A 27,082-nucleotide genomic window follows, 5' to 3' on the forward strand; every position below is an offset into this window, starting at 1 on the left:
TTACTCAACTTCTTGCGGAACCCGCTCCGCGGGTCCCGCTTCGCCTTTGGTTCTCCGCTAGCGCTGCTGGAAGTGCGCTGTGTCTGCGAGGACTGCTTCTAACAGAGCCTCTGTGGCGGTGGTGTGGGCAGGGCTGCGAGCGTGGTCAGGCGAGGACTTCAAGTCCCAGGAGCGCCTGACCCTCGGCATCACCAGCAGCTGACCCGCTCTCCCTGCTGGCTCCTCCCCCGCCTCAGCGCGGCTAAAACCAGCGCGTCAGTTTCCCTGGTTGTTCTCTCACCTGTTGCCTGTGTGGACTGACGAGGAAGCTTGGGACTGCGAGCACGCAGGAGCTGCTCTTCCTTCAACCCTTACTCAACTTCTTGCGGAACCCGCTCCGCGGGTCCCGCTTCGCCTTTGGTTCTCCGCTAGCGCTGCTGGAAGTGCGCTGTGTCTGCGAGGACTGCTTCTAACAGAGCCTCTGTGGCGGTGGTGTGGGCAGGGCTGCGAGCGTGGTCAGGCGAGGACTTCAAGTCCCAGGAGCGCCTGACCCTCGGCATCACCAGCAGCTGACCCGCTCTCCCTGCTGGCTCCTCCCCTGCCTCAGCGCGGCTATAAACCTCCCTTGTGACACCGCAACGCGGGAGCGCGCCGGGAGAAGCCCGGGACAAGGGCGGGACCGTCTGAGGCCGTCAGAGGCTGAAGAAGGCTGGGCTGGGCCCCCTCCCTTGGCTCCCCAGTATCAAATTAGTGTGTTGTTGTATCCATAGGCTTGTATTGCATTTTAAGGTTTTGTTCATTCGGCATTTTACGCCTCAATTGTTATTTTTTTTTCTTTATTACTCTCTCCTTTTAATATAGTCTCATGACGGCTAAAAAATTACGCTCTGGGCGAGTGATTGTGGGGAGATCTGGGTCTAAAACCAAATCCAACCCCCTAAGGAACAAAATTGCCTCTGCCATGCAATTGAAAGGTCAATGCCAGCTATTCAATTTATGGGACAAAGGGAAAGATAAACCCACTGATTTGCAGTCCCCGAATGAAATCCCCGGATCTAACGAATCGGTGCCTGTTAATGGGGTCATTGATGTTTCCTCTAGTTTAAGCTTGGTTGCTAGTCAATCTTTGCCTATTCTAGTTAGTCCTGAAGTACTAAGGGACTCGCCTTCGGCGTCAAACAATGTACATCTGAAACAGAATGTTCCCCTTGAATCTTTAGGTAATAAGCCCTCAAAATCTGACAAAATTGTCCCCTCCCAAATTGCACTAATGGATGCTCCTAAAACTTCAGTGAATACTAATCTTTTCTCTTCTGAGTTAGTTAAATCCCCTGTAGTAGGGAATGATTTTACGCTGCCTGACATTGATTTAACAGCTCATAGGGCACGGGTGGGATCGTTACAGGGGATCCCAAAAGGTGAGCCCTTAGAGGAAGCAATAACGATTTCAAGTACCGGTCCTCTAAGTAGCACACCCTCTAATAAATTAAATTTTTCCCTTCCTCAATTAAATTTTACATCCTGCTCAGGTCCAGTGTTGAATAATTCAGCTGAGGGGTCTCCAAATATTAATGGGAGGTTAATTTCTAATTCTTTGTCCTCTTTAGAATCAATTCTTTCTTCAATTCTAAGTTTACTTGAAAAGTTTGTGGGAGGTTCGGAATGTATTTTTGACACTGTAACACAAATTTTGCAAGTTCTCTTGTTAAGTAAAAGGGAGTTAGTGCCAGATCTCCCCATACCATCGGCTTCTCTGTTGGTGCCGCCGAAAATAAGCGCACTCTCCGCTTCGGCAGTTTTGAATTCAGCTCTATCTTCTCCGTTGGCAGACGATCAAAAGGAAAAGAAGCCTGTAGTTCTCTTAGCTGTCACTAATCCTTCTAAAGTGGTTTCGGCTGGCGCTAATTGTATAGCTCCAATTAGTGACAAGATAGAGGTAATAGTAACTTCCCCTCCCATTCCTAAATCCGAAATTCCTTCCCTTTTTCCGATTTTCTCCTTGCCATCAAGTAAAGAAGAGGAGATTCCTAAAGTAAATACGGGTTTGATGGGAAAAGTGAGCCCCTTGAAATACAAAAAGAGTAGAATGAAGAAGAGGAAACCCATCCGAAGGTTTGCTAAAAAAAGACAGAGGAAACTTCTTTTTGATAAGAATGTTGAATTAAGTATAGACGATTCCCCACAGGTGGAGCAGTCTCCTACCTCTCATGTAGAAGTTAGGGTTGTCTCACCCAAAGAAGACGCTCCTTCCACTGGTTTAGGTCCTATAAGCTTCACTAATCCTTTCCTTCCCAAGGTTTCCTACTCTTCTGCCAATCCTTTTTCTTATTGTAATGTTAAAGCAGGATCTTGTCAAATTACTTCTAAGGTTACCTCCCCTCCTGTCATCCTGTGCCCGTCCTCCTTGAATCCTACAGCTACACCGTTTCAGGTTCCATCCTCAATGACAGTTATTGTCCCAAAAGAAAAAATAAATGTGGATACGTTTTATCTCGATTTTTCTCCCTTATTTGAACCAGATTTGATTTTAAACAGATCCGCCCTATTGTTATGTTTTAAAGAGATCGAAAGTTTGAAATTAATTCAAACGTCCGATCTAGACATTGTACTTCTCCTTAATTCCAACATGGGGAAACCATTAAGATCAACAAGGGTGAAATTTCATTCGAAAGTTGTGTTAAATCTTGTTCTACAGTGGGCTGAAGAATTACAAGTTAGAGGGATTGATGTTATGCCTTACTTTGGGGAAAAACGTACTCAAAGTATTTTTGCTAATTCTTTATTATCACTTCCCTCTAATATGGAAGTGCCGCTGTCGGATTGGTCTAATCTCAGATCAGAGGACTTAAAAATCTATGTGGCTAGGAATGAAAGACTTGTTTCATATAAAAACCCTCCCCTTAAGCAGACAGTGAAGGATGATCAATCTAAATGGAGTTGGTTACCCGGTGTTCTAGCGAGTAAATCAGCTCCTGGTTCTAAACAACATTCCAATTTTTAACAGAGAGCTGAAATTTATCTCATGGAACTCGGCCGGATTCAAAGATTATAAGGAGAAATTGGGTTTGCTACATTCTCTAAAAGCAGATATAATCTGTTTGCAGGAAACATGGGTTGAAGGAAGATTAGCCTTGGAAAAAGACTATTTTGTTTTGGATTGCAGTGCAACCAGCACTAGAAGGGGCCATGCTAAGGGAGGGTTAGCATGTTTGTTATCTAACAGATTGCAATGGAACTATTCACATTATTTAGATCCAGGAAAACTGTTCCTAGCAATAACGCTAAAAGATGTATTTGCAGATTGCCCTAATAGATTGTTGATTGTGGTAAATATTTATATCCCCCCCAATTGTAGTTTTAATGCTGGTCTAAAAACTCTGTTCACTTTTTTAACTAAAGTGTTGGATATTTCCCCAACTCCGCATGTGTTAATGTTTGGGGATTTAAATTGTAATATATCCAACTGTGGGTTGGAGCTGTTTAGAAATATTCCACTGGAAGAGTCTTTGAATATACCATCTGCCCAGTTTCCCCCCAAAATTAAAACTAACAAAAGAGGTAAACTTATATTAGATGGTTTACTTAAAGCTGGATGCTTAATAGTAAATGGGAGGCTTCCATCTGATATCCCGGCGGCTTATACTCGCAAATCTAATAAGGGAAATTCTATTATTGATTTTATCACGGTAGATTATGCAGGTTTTCACTTATTGAAGGATAAGAAGGTCATTGAGACTAATCTTAGTGACCATAATGCATTGATGCTTTCTGTCTCTATTAATCTTCCGAAAGTGGATCCGTGGAGTCTGGATACAGATTCTGTGAATTTTGATTCCAGCTCAGGGAAATGTTTTTGGAACTCTTGTACTGTTGAAAATCTGGTGCCTCTTTTGAATTTTACTGTTGAGAATTTACCCCTCTGGGAAGGGAGAGAGCTGTTGTGTTTTAACAATTTTTTAGATTCTGTGACTGTTAGTGCAAAAAAGAAACCAGGTGTGAAACAATCTCCCGTAGTCCCTCATTCTTTACGGGCTTTAAACAGAGAAATAAACAAAGTTGTAAGGGGGCAATTTTTACTCTTCTCTCAAGAAGCTAAGTCTAAGTTGTTTATTTTAAAAAGAAGGAGAGCTAGGCTTAAGGCCCGCTTAAAACGTTCTAAGGAAGATGCCCTCTGGATCCAACTGAGGGAAGCTTCTTATAATGGTCAAGCCAAGACATTCTGGTCCTTAATTGGCAAAGGTTGTGGTACCAGAGCCTGTCCTTCGCCTATTGCCATAGAGGAACAGGTGTGGGTTCATTATATCGAGAAGTTGTACAGTAACAATAATTCCCATGTTTTTAATGTTGATTCTGATAATGTTCCTCGTATACTTGACTGTCCAACGGAAAAGGAAATTGAATGTGCCATTAAGAATATGCGTTCCTCTGGTGCGATGGGTCCTGATAAAATCCCAATTTCAGTATTAAAAAACCAGAGTGAACTTTGGAGCAAAATACTCTTTCCAGTGTTTAAATTTTGTTTCTCTAGCGGAACAGTCCCCCCCTCCTGGAAAGGAAGCATTATTGTCCCTTTATATAAAAAAGGGGCAAGAGATCTACCACAAAACTATCGCCAAATTGCCTTGCTTGATGCCATTGGTAAGGTCTTTGCAAAATGTGTGCTTATTTTAATGAATCAATGGGTAGTTGAACATAAAATCCTTCCCATGGAGCAAACAGGTTTCAGACAAAATCATGGAACTTTAGATAATCTGACTGCATTGCAAGTTATTAATGAAAAATATGTGAAAGTCCGTGGTGGTCAGGTATATATTGCGCCTTTATTGACTTCTCCACCGCCTTTGATAAGGTAGATAGAAATTTGTTGTGGAGAAAGTTATCTAACTTAGGTATGCCCTCATCCCTTATTAAGTTAATTCGCGCCCTCTATTCTGACACTTGGTGCAGAGTTCTACTTGGAGGTGAACGTGGTGTATCTAAATTAATCCCCACTGCCAACGGGTTGAAGCAAGGTTGCCTTTTGGCTCCACTGCTATTTTCCTTATATACAGTTGACTTACCCATCACTCTTTCTGCTTGCACCGGCATTGCCCCGTCCTTGGGTGGAGTTGCAATTGCATGTCTTATGTATGCAGACGACATCCTGATTTTGGATCTCACGCCAAAGGGCCTGAACAATCGGTTGCATGCACTCTCTGATTATGCTGAAAGCCATTTCTTATCAATAAACACGGCAAAAAGCAAGGTGATTTGTTTCTCCGGTAGAAAGAAGCCTAAATGCCCTAACTATCCATGGGTTGCGGGGGGGAAAAAACTGGAATGTGTGAAATCTTATACCTTCCTAGGCAAAATTGTCACCTATAACTTAAGTGACAAACAACACATTGACACTAACTCTCGGAAGGCTATTTCGCAGGGAAAGAGTTTAGTTTCCCTGTATAAAGCCACAGGTAGAAGGCATTTTTCTATTCTTTTAGATGTTTTCAGAGCGAAAGTTCCGGCCTCCCTGTTATACGGAATTGAGTTAGTTGATCTAAAAAAGTGGAGTTTTTTAAACTCTGCGGAAGGGAAAATTTTACGTAGTTTAATTTCGGTAGGTACAGCAAATTCAACTGCCTCCTTGAGACAGGAACTGGGTTTACGTAGCAGCTGGGTTCAAGGTCTGGCAAGTATCATACGTTGGGTAGTAGCTCTATCCAAAGGTGAACCTAATACCTTAAGAGTTCTTATAAAAAATGAATTATTAGGATCTTTTAATGACTTCTCACTGATTGTAAAAAACTTCAGATTTGCTGTGTTACAATTGAAATTGGACGAGGAGAATTTATTCTCATTGTCCTCTCTTCAATTAAAAACTGTTCTGAGGTCAGCATCTTGGGAATTGGGATATTGTCAGGATAGAGATCTCTGTCTAGCGAAAAAAGGTTGTACGCCTGTTATTGAATCTTATACCCTGCGGAAAGCTCAACCGTATATGCATTGGAACATCTCCCATGGCGCCAGGCGCCTGGTATTTTTACTAAGACATAATATGCTTCCGCTGAAAGTTCTACATGCCAGCTGGTTTGGTCATTCGGCATGCTGTGATCTTTGTCAATTGTATGATCAGGACTTAGATCACGTCATGTTTGTTTGTCCTACGCTGATGTCTTGCAGGCGTAGATGGTTAAGACCAATTTGCTTACAACTTAACATATTATCTGCTTCTTCGTTTAAGGCAGCCTTGATTAACCCACCTAATGAAATGTTTGCTTTTAAACTGTGCAACTTTTTTAAATGTTTTTTGGATCTGTATTAAGATGTCTTTTGTAATTGTGATGGAATAATATTTTACGTATTTCTTGTTTTGTATGTACATGTTGTTTTATGTGGACCTCATAAAGAGTTCCTTATCATAATAAAATAAACTTGAAACTTGAAACTTGACTGGGGTGCACAGGGCACCGGCAGAGCCAGGCAGTGCTAGAAATGGGAAAAAAATACTTCTGGAGCCCAAACAGTGGGGTCAAGAGGTTACTGCAGAAAACGGGGTGGAGTCACAAGGAATGGTGACATGAAAAGCAACGTCTGACAGTCAATTTATACTTTTTTTTAAACTGTCGTAAAGGCATTTGCAACAAGGACACATGTGACAAGAAATCTGTTCTAGCTTACTTATTAGGTCACAAACAGTTTAAAAATATTTTTTACGAGTTAAGGCACCTGAAGCAGAGATATTGCTCTGCCCAGCAATTTTCATGGGATACTGATATCAGCAAGATAACTCTGGTAGTTAATGCATTTGCTGGAGAGATCTGTGCTTTGTATAGGCTCATTAGGTAGCATTGAGGGTTAAGGTGCCTGCAGCAAAGCACATCACATGTCATGCAGATTTGTATTTATTGTAGACAGCTCAGTGGGTAACGGATTTTGTCAAAGAGACATTTTTGTTACAGTTCATAAGTCACAATCCTTTTAATATGAATTATTATATTTAATATATTTAATACCATTGAGTTGGGTAACAATAAACATTTGTTATTCAGCGCCAAGATAACTACCGGTGAAGGTGCACTTTATAAATACACGTTATGGTATGTTAATATAGCACAATGACCTATTAAGTGGCACAAAGGAGATGCATACAAACTGCAAGGCACGGGTTTAGAACATTATTGCTTTCCCCAATCTTTCATTATTCTAATGTTGTTAAAATGGGTTTCTTTGGTCAGCAGTAAAGTCTTAATGGTACAGACAACTCCACCCATTGGATTACGTTTTAAATCCTGCCTTTATGTTTCTCCAGACCAAACACTTGTAACATACAATGCCTACCAGTACGGATGACATGTGACCACTACACCTTGCACTCCTCATTATCTTACGTTACGTTCCCTGTACATTGATTCACTTGTATGATTTATTGTCCCTGTATAATGTGTGTGATAAAAAGCGTTCGGACACCTAACATTGGTATGAGCAGTGCTCCAAAAGAAATTGAATACAAACATTTGTAAGTGCCCTTTAAGTTATTGTGAGCATAATTACACATACAAGCAGATACAGCTGACATTCTTCTGGTGCATGCATGTCTTTTACATACAGTGGTTGAACAACGTCAAAAACCTGCCTTCAAATCGTAGTTTCTCTTAAGCTCCTGCGAAGTGATAACCAGTTGATCGCCTTTGTTTCCCCTCCTTTGCATTGACATCTTAGTGGTAGGCTCCAGAGCTCCCAGCCAGGATAAGATGCCAGCCAAAGATGGGCTGATGGCCCTTTCAGTGAGGCCTTTGTGGTGGGGAGGTTCAGGAAGTGGAAATAATTAAACCCCGCTCATGCCCTGCAGGTTGCTGCTCCAAATGGAAAATAGACAAGGCTGGCGCTGCTGAGCAGTGACACCTGGGCACATTCAGCATATTTCACTGGATCCTGGACCTGGCTGCATAGGAGCTGCCAGGTAAGGGATCTGGCTGGATCCCGCTCGCTGTCTGCCCTGGAGCTATGTGCAGGCACCAAGGCCTGATGGTGCTGCGTGCCAGGCTCTAGACTAGAGCACCAGCAGTATCTCCTGGCGGTACCATCTATGCATAGCACAACTGGAAATCTAGAAAAGACATGGTGCTGCAAGCACGGTTTGAGATGCATTGGCATCGGTGTCCAATAGTTGAGTGCTAAAATCCTAAGGTTTTTTTCAGGCTCTGACTGGGTGATTGCCAGCTCTTTGTGTTTGGTCCCAGTACGGGAACCATTAGGTGTCTATAGTGCTTAATTTGTAAAATATTAAGTTCCATGGCTCTGACCCGGAGGCCATTGCAGCTTGCACCACCCATCGCCTTTGTTATCGCTGCCAAAACAACTACTAACTCTCTTTCTCGCATGTAAATGCGACAGTTCAAATTATTCCAGGTTCCCAAAGCTAAATGAATGGATGGGGAAGCAGGTTTTAGCAATTTTTATGTATATTGTATTCCTAAACCAACCGTTGTTCTGCTCATCTGTAAATTAGATGGAGCAGCGCCACCAAGTGGTAGGCTGTTCTATGCATGGTGTTGACAATTAGGTGCCGGTGCTGAGCACCGGAAACCAATTAAGTCCCGGTGCTTAGCACCGGAAAGCACCAGCTCAAATTAAGCACTGCTAGAGGTTAAGATTGAGGTGCACTGGCAGAAATTATGTGGTTCTGAGGACTGGCATAGCTAAGGGTGCTGGCCCTTCAACCAAATGTTAGCCCGATGGACACATATCTTCATTTGCTTTTCTTGAAGTACGCGTTTCTCTGTTGCTGTGCTGCGTTGCATGAAAGGGAAAGAGCAGGACAGCGCCATAACTACAAAGGTCTGGGGCCCTATCATGGTGAGCTCTGGTGGCGCAGACAAGCGCCTGTTTTGTGCACATGTAGCATGTAAAGTAAATTAATCTGACCTCTTATATCTTCAGATTTGTGCATTATTTTAAGTAGCCAATCTCAGAAACATAGAGGGGGCACCTCTGCTCACAGTTTCCGAGCTGAACTGTCTGAAAATCTAGCTCGAACTCAGCAAAATACTGGGTCAAATGAATCTACTTTTGATACTTCAAGCGCATAAAAACAGGTGCTTGGCTCTGCGTTGATCCAGAGCCCATCATGAGTCTCCCCATGGTGCTGCTGCTCTTTCCCCTGTTACAGAGGAACATTAAACTGCCTTGTGCCACACACATATGTTGCACCATGGGACAAGGGTACCTGCTTGATGCCTAACTTAGGTTTTGTTCTGAAAGAGCAGGGGGCTGCTCCGCTAAGGCGAAGGAGCAGCGTCTCACTGCTTTAACCCCTTGCATGCTGGTGACGGCTCCCCTCCGTCATGGCACACAGTGGAGAAGTGTGGCTCAATGGTTAGAGCGGCAGACTCTGATGCAGAGGTCTAGCCCGGGCCAAGGGTTCAATTCCCTGCCTCGGCGGGTCTTAGGCTCAAAATTCCGCGGACCTGATAATTCTCGCCTCGTGCCTATTCCAATCATGGAGTCCCACTCTGCAACTCTGGGCAATAGCTTGCTTAATCTCCACAACGGCCCCCACAACGCTAAGGATGCCTGACCTCCACCTTGGGGGTTCCCAGGAGTGGACGCCTCACAGGGAAAGCCAGGATGGGTTCCACAGCGGTATTCGTACAAGCGCCTTGAGACCTTTGCGGGTGAGTAGTGCGCTATACAAGTATCAATTTACATTCTTACATTTCACACAGTGCTCATGTGCTGATGACGGCCGGGAGCCGTCACGACCACGCCCGCGATCGGAACGTGCTACACAGGAACGGAATTTCGACCGCAGGCAAGGGGTTAAAGCAGTGAGAAGTAAAAATACAACAATAATAACGGCTGTCCGTTATTATCATGTTATTTTTACTATTTTAATTGCACTGCAGTGCATCCCAGCTGATAGGATGGGGTGGGGCTGGCTTCCCCTGACGTCGAGGCCGGCGGAGGAGTGGTGGCTCCACCTAAAGTGTGCATGAAGGTTTGGCAGGCCGTCTTGGCCGGCCAAACCGTCATGCGCACAGTGCATGTTGTCCAAAGGCAGCATTGTGATTGATCAAGGGATTCTGGGAGTCTGGCTGCTTCCTGAGGGAGAAAACATGGAAGCTGTGACCGCGACTTACAGGTACGTTTTCTTGTCTTTGTTCTTATTTATTATTTTTAATTCCCTTTCCCATACCCCCTCTGCTCCCCGACCCCCTCCCTGCCCTTCCACACCTGTTCGGTTGCAGCCACTTCTGTGGAAGAGTACAATTCCAGTACCAATGCAATGCTTTGGCGTACCTTACCACATTTCCCACTTTTGATTTGAGCATCTCTCATGCCACCCCTGGTCTCAGAGCCCATGAAGGCGATGCAGGACCAACGAGTGTTGGCAAAGGATATATAGGCCTGGCTCACAAGTGAACATGCTGCTTCACCGCTTGTTTGTGTGAACGGGTGAGTGAATGATTATGACACTAATTCAATGATTAGATGAATGGAGAAATGAGTGAGTAATTGAAGAGATGGATAGATGAATGACTGAGTGCATGACATGGGGATAGTTGCATAGAAGGGTGTATCTGTTAATAGATGAAGGGGCAAGGGCAGTGTGCGAGGGCGAAGGCCCAGTGAGGTGCAAGTGTAGGGTGGACAGGCTGCAACAAAAAGGGAAGCATTGTGGGAGACAGATCAGTGCATGCAGCAGTGGTAGTGAATGAGTTAGCGAGTGTGTGCATGGATGGATCAATGAGTGAGAAACAGCATGGATGAATACATGAATAGGTGAATGCATAGAAAATGCTGCGTGAATGGACGAGTTCACAAATTGATTGGTGCATTAATTGATGGTTGAGCAAGAGCATGGATAAAGAAAGGACAGGTCATGAGAGTAAATTGACACAGGAATTGGGATACGTAGAAGCGTTTACGTGGCCCTGAAGCCTGATTATCATCAACAATGTGAGCTATTAGAGGTGTTCCTCAACCGGTGAAGTACTGTCTACTCGCCATCCTAATATTTACTCGCAGATACTGAACTCTCAGTGCAAGGGACTCGATGGTCACACTCTACAATGATACGCCATCATGATGCCGGGATTGTCCACCATAAGTCAGTAATGCTATCACAATGCCTTGATACCCACAGCATATCATTAGGTGCCACCATGATGCCATTGATACCCACCATTTACTAATAATGCCATCATGATGCCAGAGATGTCCACAAAATATCATTCGTTGCCATCCTGATGCCATGCACGCCAATAATTAACCCATAATTATGCTGTAGTTTGCCTAAACATAGCATTAGATGCCACCATGATGGCGTGGATATCCAGCGTATATGGATAACGCGATCATAATGCTGTGGGTTCCTACCTGATGCTAACCAATTCACAAGTTTTGCAAAACCGATCTAGAATATCATACTAATTAGCTGTCCCTGTGCATTCCAGGGAGGTCTTTCTTCACGTTTAAGTTTCATGATAATAACTTTGAACCTTTCTATTTGAATCAAATGCTCTAGACAAGAAGTATGACTCACTCACTGTGACAAAAAATATTTATGATCTAATTGCCCCATTCTTGGTGAAGGATAATCTTAGGCAGACCTAGCAATGGGGTCCTTGCTTTCCAAGCATGGAACAGTCTCCCTGCTCGCCGAAGGCTGGCTTTGAAGCACCCTCCCAGGCACTGGAACAGCTGTGGTCACAGCAGTTCAGGACACACATGCCTTAACCATGCAGTCTTTACAATGACTGCATCTTTACCATGCATGGCTTTACTACGCATGTCTTCACAATGCATGCCTTTACAATGAATGTCGTTGTAAAGGCATGACTGGTAAGGGTATACATGTGGTAAAGATCTCACCCCAGCCCCCCTTGCCCTGAGCACTAACATTTGTCGCTCCTGCATTGTAATCTAAACATCCCCCCATATCAGAACGACCGCCTCCTTCCCGCAATTCAAGACGCTACTCAAAGCCCTCTTCCTTGAGCGCTCCGGTTCGTAATGAGAACCCCACGCCTGACTGTGATAGACCGCTGTCTCTCTGAACCCAGAACCGGCTGTATCGCTCCTGATCTCCGTCCCACAGGACGCGCAAGTCGATGTTGGGCTGACATTACTCCGGCCTGCGTTCCTTGTTTTGTCTTTCTGTCCACACCTTCTTGGTTGCATATTTGTATTTGTTGTGAAGCGCTCTGATACCCTCGGGTCCAGCCAGGGCTATACAAAACTTCAATAAATAAAAAAACCAAAAAAAGACTCCAACCCCAGCCACCCCCCACCCCCCCCCCGCCCTGAGGGCTAAACTGGCCCCCACTTCTAAAACCTAAAGCCCCCCCCCTCCTCCCCTCCCCCAGGTCCCAGGCCAGCTTTCTAAGCTTCAGGTTCCTCTCCCCACCCGTCCGCTCACACAGCGAAACCACCTACTGCCTTACCCCGCGTATGCGCGGTTAATGCACATGCGTGGTTAGGGAAAACGTTGTTTAGCTTGCGGAGAAACGGCACGCGTGTTTAGGGCCTCGTTGTAAAGGCCGTTTCCCTGGCCGAACGGTCTGCAGGTCCCAGCATGGCATGCATGGGCTTTCCTTCCAACTGTGTTGTGTGAAACTCATGCAAGGGCTCCTTGATTTAATATGTTCTAAGCCCAGAAAAGGCAGAAGCAGGTCTGCAACTTACCCTACTCCGCAATTCCAGATTCTTGTACGACTCCCCAGGTCCTGAAAAATAACCAGGAAGAAAGAACCAATGAATTGTAATAATTAAGGCTCCCAGTTTCTCCCTTTTACTGATTTTTACAGACAAATACAGACAGAAAAAATATATATTTTACTTTCTGTATTTATTTTTAAGTATTGAAAATAGGTCTTCTTTTTGACAATTGTGAATACTGTTATGCCAACTGCAGCATCATGTTTACAGTAAGCACAAAGTAATTACAGATAAATACATATATATGAGCACAAAAACATATGGAAAACTTGGACAGAAATTTCATACAAAATCATAGTGAAGTGTTTGAAGTGGGGTCAGAGCCACACCCAAGCTGCACCTATCTGCACCCTTCATCCTCCCAGTGCTTTCACTCTATGTCATCCCTTCCCTCTCTCTCTACCCAGCTGTCCCTTTCTTCCCTTTTGCTTGATCTCTTCCCCACATACTTTACATCTTTCCTTCCCTCTGCACCTCTTCCCTCATATTTTATGTTCTTTATTCCTTCCTTTGTTCCTTAGCCCCACCTTCACTTCTCACCTCCCCAATGTCCCCCCTCTTCTCTCAGTCCATTTTCCTTCTCTGTCTCCTTTCTTTCTTCCAGCAGCAAACTTTATTCACCCCTTGGTGTTTCCCTCATTGATCCATACTTTATATTTCCTATTTCCTATAACTTTCTTTCTATCTTCATGTATTGCTTCTATTCAGCTATTCTTCCTTCACCCCCCCCTTTTCATTCTCTCACTCCTTTACCCCCTCTCTATCTTCTCCCTCATTTATTCCATCCTGCTCTCCTCACTCTTCCACATTTCATCCATTATTGACACCACTCCTGCTTTTCACCCCTCATACCTCTCATTCTTTCTTCCTACCTCCGTCGCCACCTTCCTTCTCTCCTCCCTCACTCCCTCCCTTCTGTCCCTCTGTCTCATGGTCACTCATAGACAGAATTCTGCCCTGGTAGGGAAGCCTCACCATGCAGCTCACCTTTCCTTACACGTCTCTTCCTTCGGGTGAGGAGACAGATGAGGGTGACGGTGATGAAGATGAGGGTCACTGGCAGGACCACCGATAAGCACCACTGGACTGTAGACAACCCTGAGAGAAGATGAGCAGAGGTGGTTTGTGTAATGTCTAATGGGGGCAGGAAAGGAGGAGTGAAGGTTGGGCAGAAAAGGAGAAAGGGATAGAATGTGAAAGAGACAGGAGGAGGAGTAAACGTGAGATGTAGAAAGAGAGCCGCAATAAAGAGGGAAAAGGTGAATAGCGACAGAGGGGAGCGAGAGGGATGTCTATGCCAGAGACAAAGAAGAGAAGAATGAGTGAAAGACAGAGAGATAGAGGAAGAATGAGGGCCGTGGAGAGAGACATCAGTAGAAGGATAGTGGAAGGATTGTAGCTGAGTGAAGCGGTAGGGAACAGAGGAGATGTGAAGAGAGAGAGAAAAGAACTGAAAGGCAAGAGGAAAGAGAGAGGTAAGAAGGTGTGTGAGAGAGAGAGAGAGAGAGAGAGAGAGAAAGAGAGAGAGAGAGAAAGAGAGAGAAAGAGAGAGAAAGAAAGAGAGAGAGAGAGAAAGAGAGAAAGAGAGAAAGAAAGAGAGAGAAAGAGAGAGAGAAAGAGAGAGAGAAAGAGAGAGAGAGAGAGAGAGCGAGAGAGAGAGAGAGAGAGAGAGAGAGAGAGAGAGAGAGAAATTGAAAAAGTCACAGCTAAACACCAACCATCAGAGAGTATTCATGGGTAGCATTGAGAACACCCAGCACTGGTGCCCTCCCTTCAAACATGTGCCTTGCCCACAGTTGGCCCATGCAGCAGGCAGCGTTTGGGCCTATGCGCCAGGCCCACAGGTGGCCTGTGTGTCAATAGTCCAAAGATGTTCCTTTTAGGATGCCCGCTTGGGTCCTGTGAGGTGCCTAGAGTCGGCCCATGTGGCATTTGTCCACAGATTCCCAATGTGGTATGCGTCCAGAGATGGCCCATCTAGCATACGTCCACAGATGCCTAATGTGGTATGCGTCCACAGATGGCCCATCTAGCATACATCCACAGATGCCCAATGTGGTATGCGTCCACAGATGGCCCATGTTGCATACGTCCACAGATGCCCAATGTGGTATACGTCCACAGATGACCCATGTGGCATACTTCCACAGATGCCCAATGTGGTATGCGTCCACAGATGGCCCAAGTGGTGTGTGTCCACAGATGGCCCATCTAGCATACGTCCATAGATACCCAATGTGGTATGCGTCCACAGATGGCCCATGTTGCATATGTCCACAGATGCCCAATGTGGTATGCATCCACAGATGGCCCAAGTGGTAGGTGTCCACAGATGGCGCATCTAGCATACGTCCACAGATCCCCAATGTGGTATGCGTCCACAGATGGCCCATGTTGCATACGTCCACAGATGCCCAATGTGGTATGCGTCCACAGATGGCCCAAGTGGTATGTGTCAACAAATGGCCCATCTAGCATACGTCCACAGATGCCTAATGTGGTATGCGTCCACAGATGGCCCATGTGGCATATGTCCACAGATGCCTAATGTGGTATGCGTCCACAGATGGCCCATGTTGCATACGTCCACAGATGCCCAATGTGGTATGCGTCCACAGATGGCCCATGTGGCATACGTCCACAGATGCCTAATGTGGTATGCGTCCATAGATGGCCCATCTAGCATACGTCCACAGATGCCCAATGTGGTATGCGTCCACAGATGGCCCAAGTGGTATGTGTCCACAGATGGCCCATCTAGCATACGTCCACAGATGCCCAATGTGGTATGCGTCCACAGATGGCCCAAGTGGTATGTGTCCACAGATGGCCCATCTAGCATACGTCCACAGATGCCTAATGAGGTATGCGTCCACAGATGGCCCATCTAGCATATGTCCACAGATGCCCAATGTGGTATGCGTCCACAGATGGCCTAAGTGGTATGTGTCCACAAATGGGCCATCTAGCATACGTCCACAGATGCCTAATGTGGTATGCGTCCACAGATGGCCCATCTAGCATACGTCCACAGATGCCCAATGTGGTATGCGTCCACAGATGGCCCAAGTGGTATGTGTCCACAGATGGCCCATCTAGCATACGTCCACAGATGCCCAATGTGGTATGCGTCCACAGATGGCCCAAGTGGCATGTGTCCACAGATGGCCCTTCTAGCATACGTCCACAGATGCCTAATGTGGTATGCGTCCACAGATGGCCCATCTAGCATACGTCCACAGATGCCCAATGTGGTATGCGTCCACAGATGGCCCAAGTGGCATGTGTCCACAGATGGCCCATCTAGCATTCGTCCACAGATGCCTAATGTGGTATGCGTCCACAGATGGCCCATGTGGCATATGTCCACAGATGCCTAATGTGGTATGCGTCCACAGATGACCCATGTGGCATACGTCCACAGATGCCCAATGTGGTATGCGTCCACAGATGGCCCATGTGGCATACGTCCACAGATGCCCAATGTGGTATGCGTCCACAGATGGCCCAAGTGGTATGTGTCCACAGATGGCCCATCTAGCATACACCCACAGATACCCAATGTGGTATGCGTCCACACATGGCCCATGCTGCATATGTCCACAGATGCCCAATGTGGTATGCGTCCACAGATGGCCCATGTGGCATACGTCCACAGATGCCCAATGTGGTATGCATCCACAGATGGCCCATGTGGCATACGTCCACAGATGCCCATGTGGTATGCGTCCACAGATGGCCCAAGTGGCATACGTCCACAGATGCCCAATGTGGTATGCGTCCACAGATGGCCCAAGTGGTATGTGTCCACAGATGGCCCATCTAGCATACGTCCACAGATGCCTAATGTGGTATGCGTCCACAGATGGCCAATCTAGCATATGTCCACAGATGCCCAATGTGGTATGCGTCCACAGATGGCCCAAGTGGTATGTGTCCACAGAGGGCCATCTAGCATACGTCCACAGATGCCTAATGTGGTATGCATCCACAGATGGCCCAAGTGGCATGTGTCCACAGATGCCTAATGTGGTATGCGTCCACAGATGGCCCATGTGGCATACGTCCACAGATGCCCAATGTGGTATGCATCCACAGATGGCCCATGTGGCATACGTCCACAGATGCCCAATGTGGTATGCGTCCACAGATGGCCCAAGTGGTATGTGTCCACAGATGGCCCATCTAGCATACGTCCACAGATGCCTAATGTGGTATGCGTCCACAGATGGCCAATCTAGCATATGTCCACAGATGCCCAATGTGGTATGCGTCCACAGATGGCCCAAGTGGTATGTGTCCACAGAGGGCCATCTAGCATATGTCCACAGATGCCTAATGTGGTATGCGTCCACAGATGGCCCATGTGGCATACGTCCACAGATGCCCAATGTGGTATGCGTCCACAGATGGCCCAAGTGGTATGTGTCCACAGAGGGCCATCTAGCATACGTCCACAGATGCCTAATGTGGTATGCGTCCACAGATGGCTCATGTGGCATATGTCCACAGATACCCAATGTGGTATGCGTCCACACATGGCCCATGCTGCATATGTCCACAGATGCCCAATGTGGTATGCGTCCACAGATGGCCCATGTGGCATACGTCCACAGATGCCCAATGTGGTATGCATCCACAGATGGCCCATGTGGCATACGTCCACAGATGCCCATGTGGTATTCGTCCACAGATGGCCCAAGTGGCATACGTCCACAGATGCCCAATGTGGTATGCGTCCACAGATGGCCCAAGTGGTATGTGTCCACAGATGGCCCATCTAGCATACGTCCACAGATGCCTAATGTGGTATGCGTCCACAGATGGCCAATCTAGCATATGTCCACAGATGCCCAATGTGGTATGCGTCCACAGATGGCCCAAGTGGTATGTGTCCACAGATGGCCCATCTAGCATACGTCCACAGATGCCCAATGTGGTATGCATCCACAGATGGCCCAAGTGGCATGTGTCCACAGATGGCCCATCTAGCATACGTCCACAGATGCCTAATGTGGTATGCGTCCACAGATGGCTCATGTGGCATATGTCCACAGATGCCTAATGTGGTATGCGTCCACAGATGGCCCATGTGGCATACGTCCACAGATGCCCAATGTGGTATGCGTCCACAGATGGCCCATGTGGCATACGTCCACAGATGCTCAATGTGGTATGCATCCACAGATGGCCCAATTGGTATGTGTCCACAGATGGCCCATCTAGCATACACCCACAGATACCCAATGTGGTATGCGTCCACACATGGCCCATGCTGCATATGTCCCCAGATGCCGAATGTGGTATGCGTCCACAGTTGGCCCAAGTGGTATTTGTCCACAGATGGCCCATCTAGCATACGTCCACAGATGCCCAATGTGGTATGCGTCCACAGATGGCTCAATTGGTATGTGTCCACAGATGGCCCATCTAGCATATACCCACAGATACCCAATGTGGTATGCGACCACACATGGCCCATGCTGCATACGTCCACAGATGCCCAATGTGGTATGCGTCCACAGTTGGCCCAAGTGGTATTTGTCCACAGATGGCCCATCCAGCATACGTCCACAGATGCCCAATGTGGTATGCGTCCACAGATGGCCCATGTTGCATACGTCCTCAGATGCCCAATGTGGTATGCGTTCACAGATGGCCCAAGTGGTATGTGTCCACAGATGGCCCATCTAGCATACGTCCACAGATGCCTAATGTGGTATGTGTCCACAGATGGCCCATGTGGCATATGTCCACAGATGCCTAATGTGGTATGTGTTCACAGGTGGCCCAAGTGGTATGTGTCCACAGATGGCCCATCTAGCATACGTCCACAGATGCCTAATGTGGTATGCATCCACTGATGGCCCAAGTGGTATATGTCATGGCCCATCTAGCATACATCTACAGATGCCTAATGTGGTATGTGTCCACAGATGGCCCATGTGGCATACATCCACAGATGCCCAATGTGGTATGTGTCCACAGATGGCCCATCTAGCATACATCAACAGATGCCTAATGTGGTATGCGTCCACAGATGGCCCATGTGGCATACATCCACAGATGGCCCAAGTGGCATGTGTCCACAGATGGCCCATGTGGCATACGTCCACAGATGCCCAATGTGGTGTGCGTCCACAGATGGCTCATGTGGCATATGTACACAGATGGCCAATGTGGTATACGTCCACAGATGGCCCAAGTGGTATGTGTCCACAGATGGCCCATCTAGCATACGTCCACAGATGCCTAATGTGGTATGCGTCCACAGGTGGCCCATGTTGCATACGTCCACAGATGCCCAATGTGGTATGCGTCCACAGATGGCCCAAGTGGTATGTGTCAACAGATGGCCCATCTAGCATACGTCCACAGATGCCTAATGTGGTATGCGTCCACAGATGGCCCAAGTGGCATACGTCCACAGATGCCTAATGTGGTATGCGTCTACAGATGGCCCAAGTGGTATGTGTCCACAGATGGCCCATGTGGCATACGTCCACAGATGCCTAATGCGGTATGCGTCCACAGATGGCCCATCTAGCATACGTCCACAGATGCCCATTGTGGTATGCGTCCACAGATGGCCCATATGGCATGTATTTGCGACTGGTACATGTGGCATGTGCCAACCATTGGCCCTTGTGACATGCACCCACAGATGGCTCAAGTGACATGTGATCACAGATGGCCCATGTGGCATGTGTCCACAGATGCCCCACAAGGCATATGTGCACGGTTGGCCCATGTGGCATGTATCAACAGATAGCCCATGTGTTATGCCTACAGCTGGCCCATATGGCAAGGGCCCACAGATGGCCCATGTAGCATGCATGCACATTTTTTGTTTGTTTGTGAAGACATTTATTGCACATTACACATGATCAATCACAGCTTTGCACCTACAACCATAATAGGCCGGCTACATTAGTTAACTGTTAATTTTCAATTCCGTTTAAGGTTACACAGCCCATCAGCTGACAGCCATAGGACCAGCGGCGTTGCAGCAAATAGCATTAACATTTCAGTGCAGTGCTTCCCAGTTGTATGACGCATCTGTTGTCTTAAATTTTATGTTTTTTATTCTTATTTACTAGTCCCTTTCTTTGAAACCTTGAAATTAAGAAAGGTGAGAACTATTACAACTTTAATCACTGCGTCACAGCATTCTCCCTCCCCACATCGCCAACGATAAGTCCCGCAGAACCGTATCCAGTATATGGACAGCTATTTTATACATATCACTCATCTTGGTCTGAGGATCGCGCCACCAGGTAATCCCTTAAGTATAGCCAGTAGTCCTTAGGTCGTGATCTGACAGGCAAGTCTTCCTCATACGTTTTCAGCATATCTCGGCAATATGTTAAGTCTTCTAACCAGTTTTTCATTCTCGGCCCCGTCTTACCATTCCACTGTAGCGAAACTCTCCTTTTTGCCATGAGTAATGCGATTACGCAAAACTTACGTTTCTTTGCCCTGAGCTGTGGGACTAGACCTAACAGACATACTTTGACCGTGCAGTCGAGTTTCTCCGCTATCATTTCGCTGATTGCCTGCACCACCTGCTCCCAAAACTTTGCCACCAAGTGACATTGCCATGCTAGATGTAAAAACCCTGCGTTATCTTGTTTGCATCTTACACATCTAGAGTCTTCTCGTAGCCCATACCTGTGGAGCCGTTCAGGTGTATAGTACATTTGGTGTATGTATTTATAGTGGATAATTCTAAGGTTTCCATTTGGTGTTAGCATGCTGGTGAGTGCGCATGTCATTTCCCATTCTTCCTCTGTTAGTGTACCATCCACCATTGTGCACCATTTTTCTCTTACCCGCTCCGTGTTTCCCCCAATGTCCCTCTGTAAGCTCGTGTATAATCTTGATACTAGGTGCGTGGCTGTGGGTGCTGTCAGGACTAATTGCAGCGGAGACAAAGTCTGGGGTTCCTCCGGATACGAGGTAAAGTGTTCTTTTATCGCTCTTTGGAGCCTGTAGTAGTTGAAGCTAAATAATAGTGTCGGATGGCTAATGTATTGCAACTTATCTAGTGTTTGAAATGCTCCTTCTTTGTACAGGTCTCCCATTGTGCCAATACCTGCTTGCCGCAGTTGATCCATGCCTACTTGTTCTTGGGTGACAGAAAGGGCTGGGTGATTAGCTAGTGGGAGTGCTGGTGCATACAATGGTAATTTACCAGCTTTTTTGCCCATCAGCCTCCACGCGTCAGTGGTGGTGTTTACCGTATTTATATCCCTCTCGTGCAATCTGGGCCGCTTGTGTGGTAATATGTTGGCTAATGGGATTGGGGCAGCATCTCCCGTTTCCACCGCTACATGAGTCAGGAAGGGTATCTCGTGGTACCAGTAGTGCGCGAATTGCGCCTGGGTGCAGAGATAATAAAGATAGATGTCTGGGACCTTGAAGCCCCCCCTTTCATAGGGTAGTGTCATCGTTTGCAATTCTAGTCTTGCTTGCTTGCCCGCCCACAGTAGGTTCAGTACCAATTTGTTAATGTTACGAAAAACCTCCGCCGGTGGTTTGATGGGGATGTTAGCAAAAAGGTAGAGGAACTTAGGCAGTAATACCATTTTCACAATGGCAGCTCTATCCGCCAGTGATAGTGGTAATTTATTCCACCGCTTGATCTTGTCGTCTAGAGCCGATATCGCTCTCCCATAATTAGTTCTGATGACCAATTCTGGATTCCTATGAAACCATACTCCCAAATATCTGGTCGGTTCATCCTGCCACTCTAGTGGGTAGTCCATGGTGGACGGGCCGTGCTGTCTGTCAATGCTAGTATAATGGATTTCCCCCAATTTATTTGCAGTCCTGAGTAATGTCCAAATTTGATGTATTCACGTAGTAAGGGGTTGAGGTGTTGTTCTGGGTTTTTTACATAGAGAACCATGTCACCCGCATATAACGAAATGTGTATAGGTCGTGTTGGAAGTTGTATGGCCGAATAGTGGTGGTGCTGTCTTATTGTGCAAGCCAATGGCTCTAAAACTAACGCAAAAAGCATCGGGGAGAGTGGGCATCCCTGTTTCGTCCCAAGACATATTGCTATGGGCTCCGATATATGTTTGTTTACTCTGATCCTTGCGGTCAGGTTTGTGTAAAGCATGGAGATCCAGTTTGTGAAAATCGGAGGAAATCCCATTCGCAATAGTACCGTGTGTAGGAAAGTCCAATCTATTGTGTCGAACACTTTAGCAGCGTCTAAGAGCACCGCCACTGCTTTAATCTCCGGCGCTAGATGATGCGCCAGTGCGAAGAGCGTGCGTGTGTTGTGTGTCGTCGCTCTGTCCTGAACGAAGCCGGACTGGTCCAGTCTTTTTAGCAATGGCATTAGTGGTTTAAGTGTAGCTGCTAGGAGACTCTCTATTATTTTGGTGTCTACATTTATGAGGGATAAGGGGCGGTATGAGTTACACTGTTCCTCATCTTTCCCTGGTTTAAATAATGCTATCAGCATGGCTTCCCTCATTGATGGTGGGAGAGTTTGTGCCTCATGTGCTGCTCCATAGAGTCTCACCAAGTGTGGCGCCAGTAGATCCGCAAATGCCTTATAAAATTCTGTGGTGAAACCATCCGGTCCCGGTGCCTTACCATTCGGCAGTTGTTTAATTGTATCCAGCACTTCCTCTAATGTTATAGGGCGAGCTAGACAGCATTTCTTCCTGTGGCACTGAGGGACGTGCTTCATACAGTTCACCGTATGTATCCATGAATTCTCTCATTATAACTTTGATGTCCTGTGTCGCACCTCCCTCCCGAGTCCTGATTGTAGTGATATGCTGAGGTGTACGTCCCGAACATATTTTATCAGCTAATGCCCTTCCGGCTCTACCCCCCTCACCATACATTCTGGCTGTTTTTCGCTTAGTTATGTATTTTAGCTCGTCTGCCGCAAATTGCTGGTGTTCCTGTAGGAGCGTTTGTATTTCCCCCAATATAGCAGTGTCTCTCGTCTGAGTGTATCTGTGCTCCAAGGTTTGCAAAGCGTGTTCACGCGCTTTTAATTGTCGTCGTATATCCTTCAGTATGCCTGTGGTTGTGCCGATGCATACTCCCCGCAGTGTGGCCTTAAAAGCTTCCCACAGGAGGCATGGGTCATCTGTTGCGGGGCAGTTGATGTCAAAGTAATCTACTATCGCTGTATGGAGGGCATGAGTGTATACCAGTTCTTGCAACGCTCCCGCATTGAACATCCATGTGAAGGGTGGGGGCTCATACTGTGGTATATCTATTGTTAGTGTCACTGGGTTATGGTCTGAGAGCGTTCTCGGCAAGTGTTTCATAGAGACAGTCCACGCGACCACCTCCTGTGTGCCCAGCCAGTAATCCAGTCTGGACCAGCTATTGTGTACCGCCGTTATGTGTGTCGCCGCGGTGTTCCCTGGATGTCGAACCCTCCAAATGTCAGACATATTTAAATCCTGTAGTGCATCATGCAGAGTCGCTCTCGCCCGTGTGTGTGGCTCTAGCGTGTGTGGCGATCTATCCAGTCCGTCCTTTAGGGCTTTATTAAAATCACCTCCCCATATTATGTGTTCAACCTGGAGATTTGAGATGGTATGCCATAATTTAGTAAAGAACCCTGGGTCATCTGTATTGGGGCCGTATGTGTTTACTAGGGCTACTTGACGATTTCTGATCATGCCCACTACAATGACGCTTCGCCCTTCATTGTCTTTGTGTATTGCTGTTATTTCAAAATGCACCCCTCTCCGTATTAAAATGCTTACCCCACGTGAGTACGAGGAATGATTTGAGCTGGTTACTGATTCGGCCCATCTAGTTCCCAGTGTGGAGGAGGTGTTGGCAGCTACGCGCGTTTCCTGCAGAAAGGCTATATCGATATGTAATCTATCAAAGTATGCGAATATTTGCCTAATCTTCTTCGGGTTCCCCAGCCCCCTGACATTCCATGTTATTGCGTTCAGTGTGGTAGGTTGTGTCATGTCAAATATGTGATATGTTTCGGTAGCGTGGTGCGGTTTGGAACTTCAGGCTTCAACGGTACACACCGCCTAATTCTGTGTTTCAGTCTACGGTTTTTAACATTGTTAGCAATGATTGAAGAGGTCGCAATGCTTCTCAGACACAGTGAATTAATTCGAACAACTCCCAATTCCCTATCCCTCCCCTCACCCACTTCAGTGCCCAAACTTTGCCAAAGCCATCCCCTTGTAGTAACCAAACTAGTATCAAAACATGAGTAGGGGCTCACCCGCTTGGGGGTATCGCCAGGTACGCACATCTCCATCCACATAGTGGATATGGACGGGTGCACATGTTGTTTTCTAATCCATAATGTCTCTTTCACCTCACAACTGCCGCCGGGCCTTGCCTGCAGTCATCCATAAAACATTAACCCTCCACAATTAGTTCGTGGCCAAATCTGTGTTTTACAAATTGAACCTAATTCGGAAAGCAGCACCTGTCTTTCTCCCCTTCAATCTTTACAGTAGGATTCGTCTGCAGAGTCTTGCAGTCCTTACCCATGGCCCGTCCATCAGCCATTGTAACATATAGTCAGCACTGTTTAGTTGGGCCTCTCTATACACAGAACACAAACACAAAGTCCCTCCCGTGTCCCATGTCCATCGCAGCCCACCAGGGTACTCACTGTGGGTGTTTTGGCGCAACTTTATAGTATCAGTTGTGTCCGTTCGGAAAGCGCTGTTGGGACTCCGCTAGCATTTGCATCTGTTCTGTTGCTCCTTTTATGCTTCTCATGTTGCTTTTATGTTGATCTGGAAATGATTTAGGCGTTTCCAGCGTTCAAGCGCTACCAACAGTGTGTAGTTATGTATGCAGTAGTTCCTTGCATCCTCCTAACTTCTCAGTCGTTGTCACTTCCCTGGTGTTCTTGGTCCTGTGCCTTGCGTCGTCGTCCCAGCTTCTTAATGAACTCCTGCGCTGCTTGTACCGTTGGGAGAATAACAGGCTTGCCCGCATTCTTGATTTTAAGCTTTGCGGGGTATAACATTGCGTATTCAATTCCTAAATCTCGTAGTTTCTTTTTTACTGGTGCAAATTCCTTGCAGGCTAGTTGCACCGCCATGGTGTGGTCTGGGTACAATTCCAGGGTGTTACCCTGGTGTGTGATTTCGCCCATTTTCCGTGCCAGTCTGAGGACCGTATCTCTGTCCCTGTAGTTTAGCATGCGGGCGATAATTATGCGGGGAGTCGCTCCCGGCTTTGGCTTAGGCGCTAAGGATCGATGTGCGCGTTCGATGAGAAAGACAGACGACAGTTTCTCCGCGCCAAATAAGTCTTTCAACAACGCCTCCACATAGTCTTCCATTTTTCCTGTGTTTGTGGATTCCGGCAGGCCCGCTATGCGGACGTTGTTGCGTCTGGATCTGGCTTCCTGATCCTCCACCTTTGCACGCAGGACTTCTAGCGTTTTTTCCATACCTCCGCATGCCTTCGTTGTGGATCGAGATTCGTCCTCCACTCTGGATATCCTTTGTTCAGCCTCCACTATCCGCTCATCATGTTTTTCGATTTTCGCGGCCATTCTGTCAACACGTTGCACCACATTGTCCAGCTTGTTATTCATTTCCTGCAGGCTTTTTTGTATTGCTCTCAGGACTGCCTCCATTCCAGTCCCGTCGTTCACTTTGCGCTCCCCCTCGGCGTCTGATGTTGCCGCAGTGCTCTTTGTCTGTTTCCTCGTCTCGAAGGGCAGCTTGGTCTGCTGTTTTTCAGGTTTCCCCATCGTTCTGGTGCGTGATGTCGGGCGGTGCAGTGGTATCTCCGGGCTTGTAACTGTTGAGCCTCTCGCAGCGTTGATATCGCGCCGTTGGGGTGTCCTCGCTGCCCACAGCCCGGTGGACTTAGACATCAGGTTCCCTGCCGGTTAGCATGTCTACCACGTCGCTTCTTCTTAGGCTCCTTCCGTTCTTCCAGTGTCCCTGCAAAGGTTATCACCCACGTGCATGGGAGCAGACGTGTGCGCAGGAACTTCCAGCGTGAGTGGTGTGCCGCTCTGGCCTCCTACATAGCGTTTGTCATGTGGGTGGGCGCCTTCAGTCAGCAACTGCACCTGCACTATCTTTAAGACGTTCCTGCCCGTTCACTATGTCCTTTAGGATAATGGGGGCTGTAAGTGGGCCGCCGCATCAGGCAACCATCGCGGGTATAATCACACTATTCGGCCTGGTGACTGTGCGCTGCACGATTCCCGGGGTGTTGCCTCCTCCGCAACCATTTGGCGCTTCAGCCCTCAAGTTCGCGGATGATCCGTCCAGAGGTGTGCCTCAAGTTGTTGCCTCTGATACACCGTTCCCTCCGGATATAACAGTCGCCTCCCGCGCCGGGCCACCTGGAGTTCATTAATATCAGGCTGCAGAGGGGTCCCGCTGGAAACCATTTGGCGCCGGCTATATCTTGCGTTCCACTGCCCCCACCATCTTGGTGCTCTTGGAACGCATACTGAACGGAGCTAATTTCCGTGCTTGCAGTGTTTCAGGGCCGTCCCGCTGGGTCTCGAGTTGCGTGTGGCATTAGTGGGTCGCATATAGCTCGGGTCAATGCTCGTACCTGCTTGTGACACTGTTATAGTCCACGGCAAGTCCGATCTTCGGGAGCGGCCATCTTGGTTCGCTTCCCGTGTTTTCGCAGTTTTTCGCCGATAAACACTTCAATCTGCACGCTGTTGGGGTTTCATTGCCTGCAGTCCGCGGGTTTGCATGTTCCGATTGCTAGTTTAATCTCTTTGGTCGGTCCAGCAGCACTTTTGGAGGGTCAGATCGCTGTTTATTGCACCCGTCCGGCGGAGCGGACTCACGAGCCAGCCATCCCGCAGTGCGCCCTCTAGCGCCCCCCCCCCCCCCCCCCCATGCATGCACATTTGGTCTATGTGGCATGTGCCAACTGATGGCCCATGTGCAACGTCCAAAAATGGTCCATGTGACATGTGCTCACAGCTGACCCCGTGGCATGAGCCCAGCTGGCCCGACTTTCCTGCATCCACTGTAGGCCCATGTGGTTTGTGTTCACAGGTGTGTGGCGTTATGACCTCAGGAAATTCCGTAGATTACTTCCTGCACATACAACAGGGCACCCACGCCCCACTCGATTTTGAGTATGAGTGGATGGAGCTTCACGCACACAATGTGGGTGCACGTGTGCACACATGCAAACACACACACACAGAACCAAATACACTTACACATTGAGTGCAATGTGAGTCACTGCTCATAGGAGCCTGCAGGTACACAGTACTTGTGTCTGCTGTAACGAATGCTTGCATGCTGCCACAATGTTGCATGTCTCTCACACAGATATCCATGGAAGAGAAGCGCCAGCATAGTTAACATGACCTCCAGATAGGCGGGGCATGGACGTGCAGCGTAGCGCAGAGTAGAGCCAGCTTCGTCTCTACTTGCTG

General features: G+C 47.3%; 1 protein-coding gene across 2 annotated transcripts in view; it reads right to left on the minus strand.

The window, feature by feature from the left end:
* The window catches only part of LOC147706445 (uncharacterized), a 151,898-nt gene that overhangs the window by 19,154 nt on the left and 105,662 nt on the right, over positions 1 to 27,082 (minus strand). The window contains exons 6-7 of one of the 2 annotated variants that reach the window (XM_086929083.1): positions 13,663 to 13,773; positions 12,643 to 12,683 (exon numbers count right to left, since the gene is read on the minus strand). In XM_086929083.1, coding sequence (XP_086785209.1) covers positions 12,643 to 12,683; positions 13,663 to 13,773 — 152 coding nt within the window. Of the gene's footprint in view, positions 1 to 12,642; positions 12,684 to 13,650; positions 13,774 to 27,082 lie in introns of both variants that reach the window. The other variant, XM_086929082.1, reaches the window with a different exon arrangement.

This window comes from Lissotriton vulgaris, chromosome 7 (genome assembly GCF_964263255.1).
Source record: "Lissotriton vulgaris chromosome 7, aLisVul1.2, whole genome shotgun sequence".
NCBI classification, from domain to species: Eukaryota; Metazoa; Chordata; class Amphibia; order Caudata; family Salamandridae; genus Lissotriton; species Lissotriton vulgaris.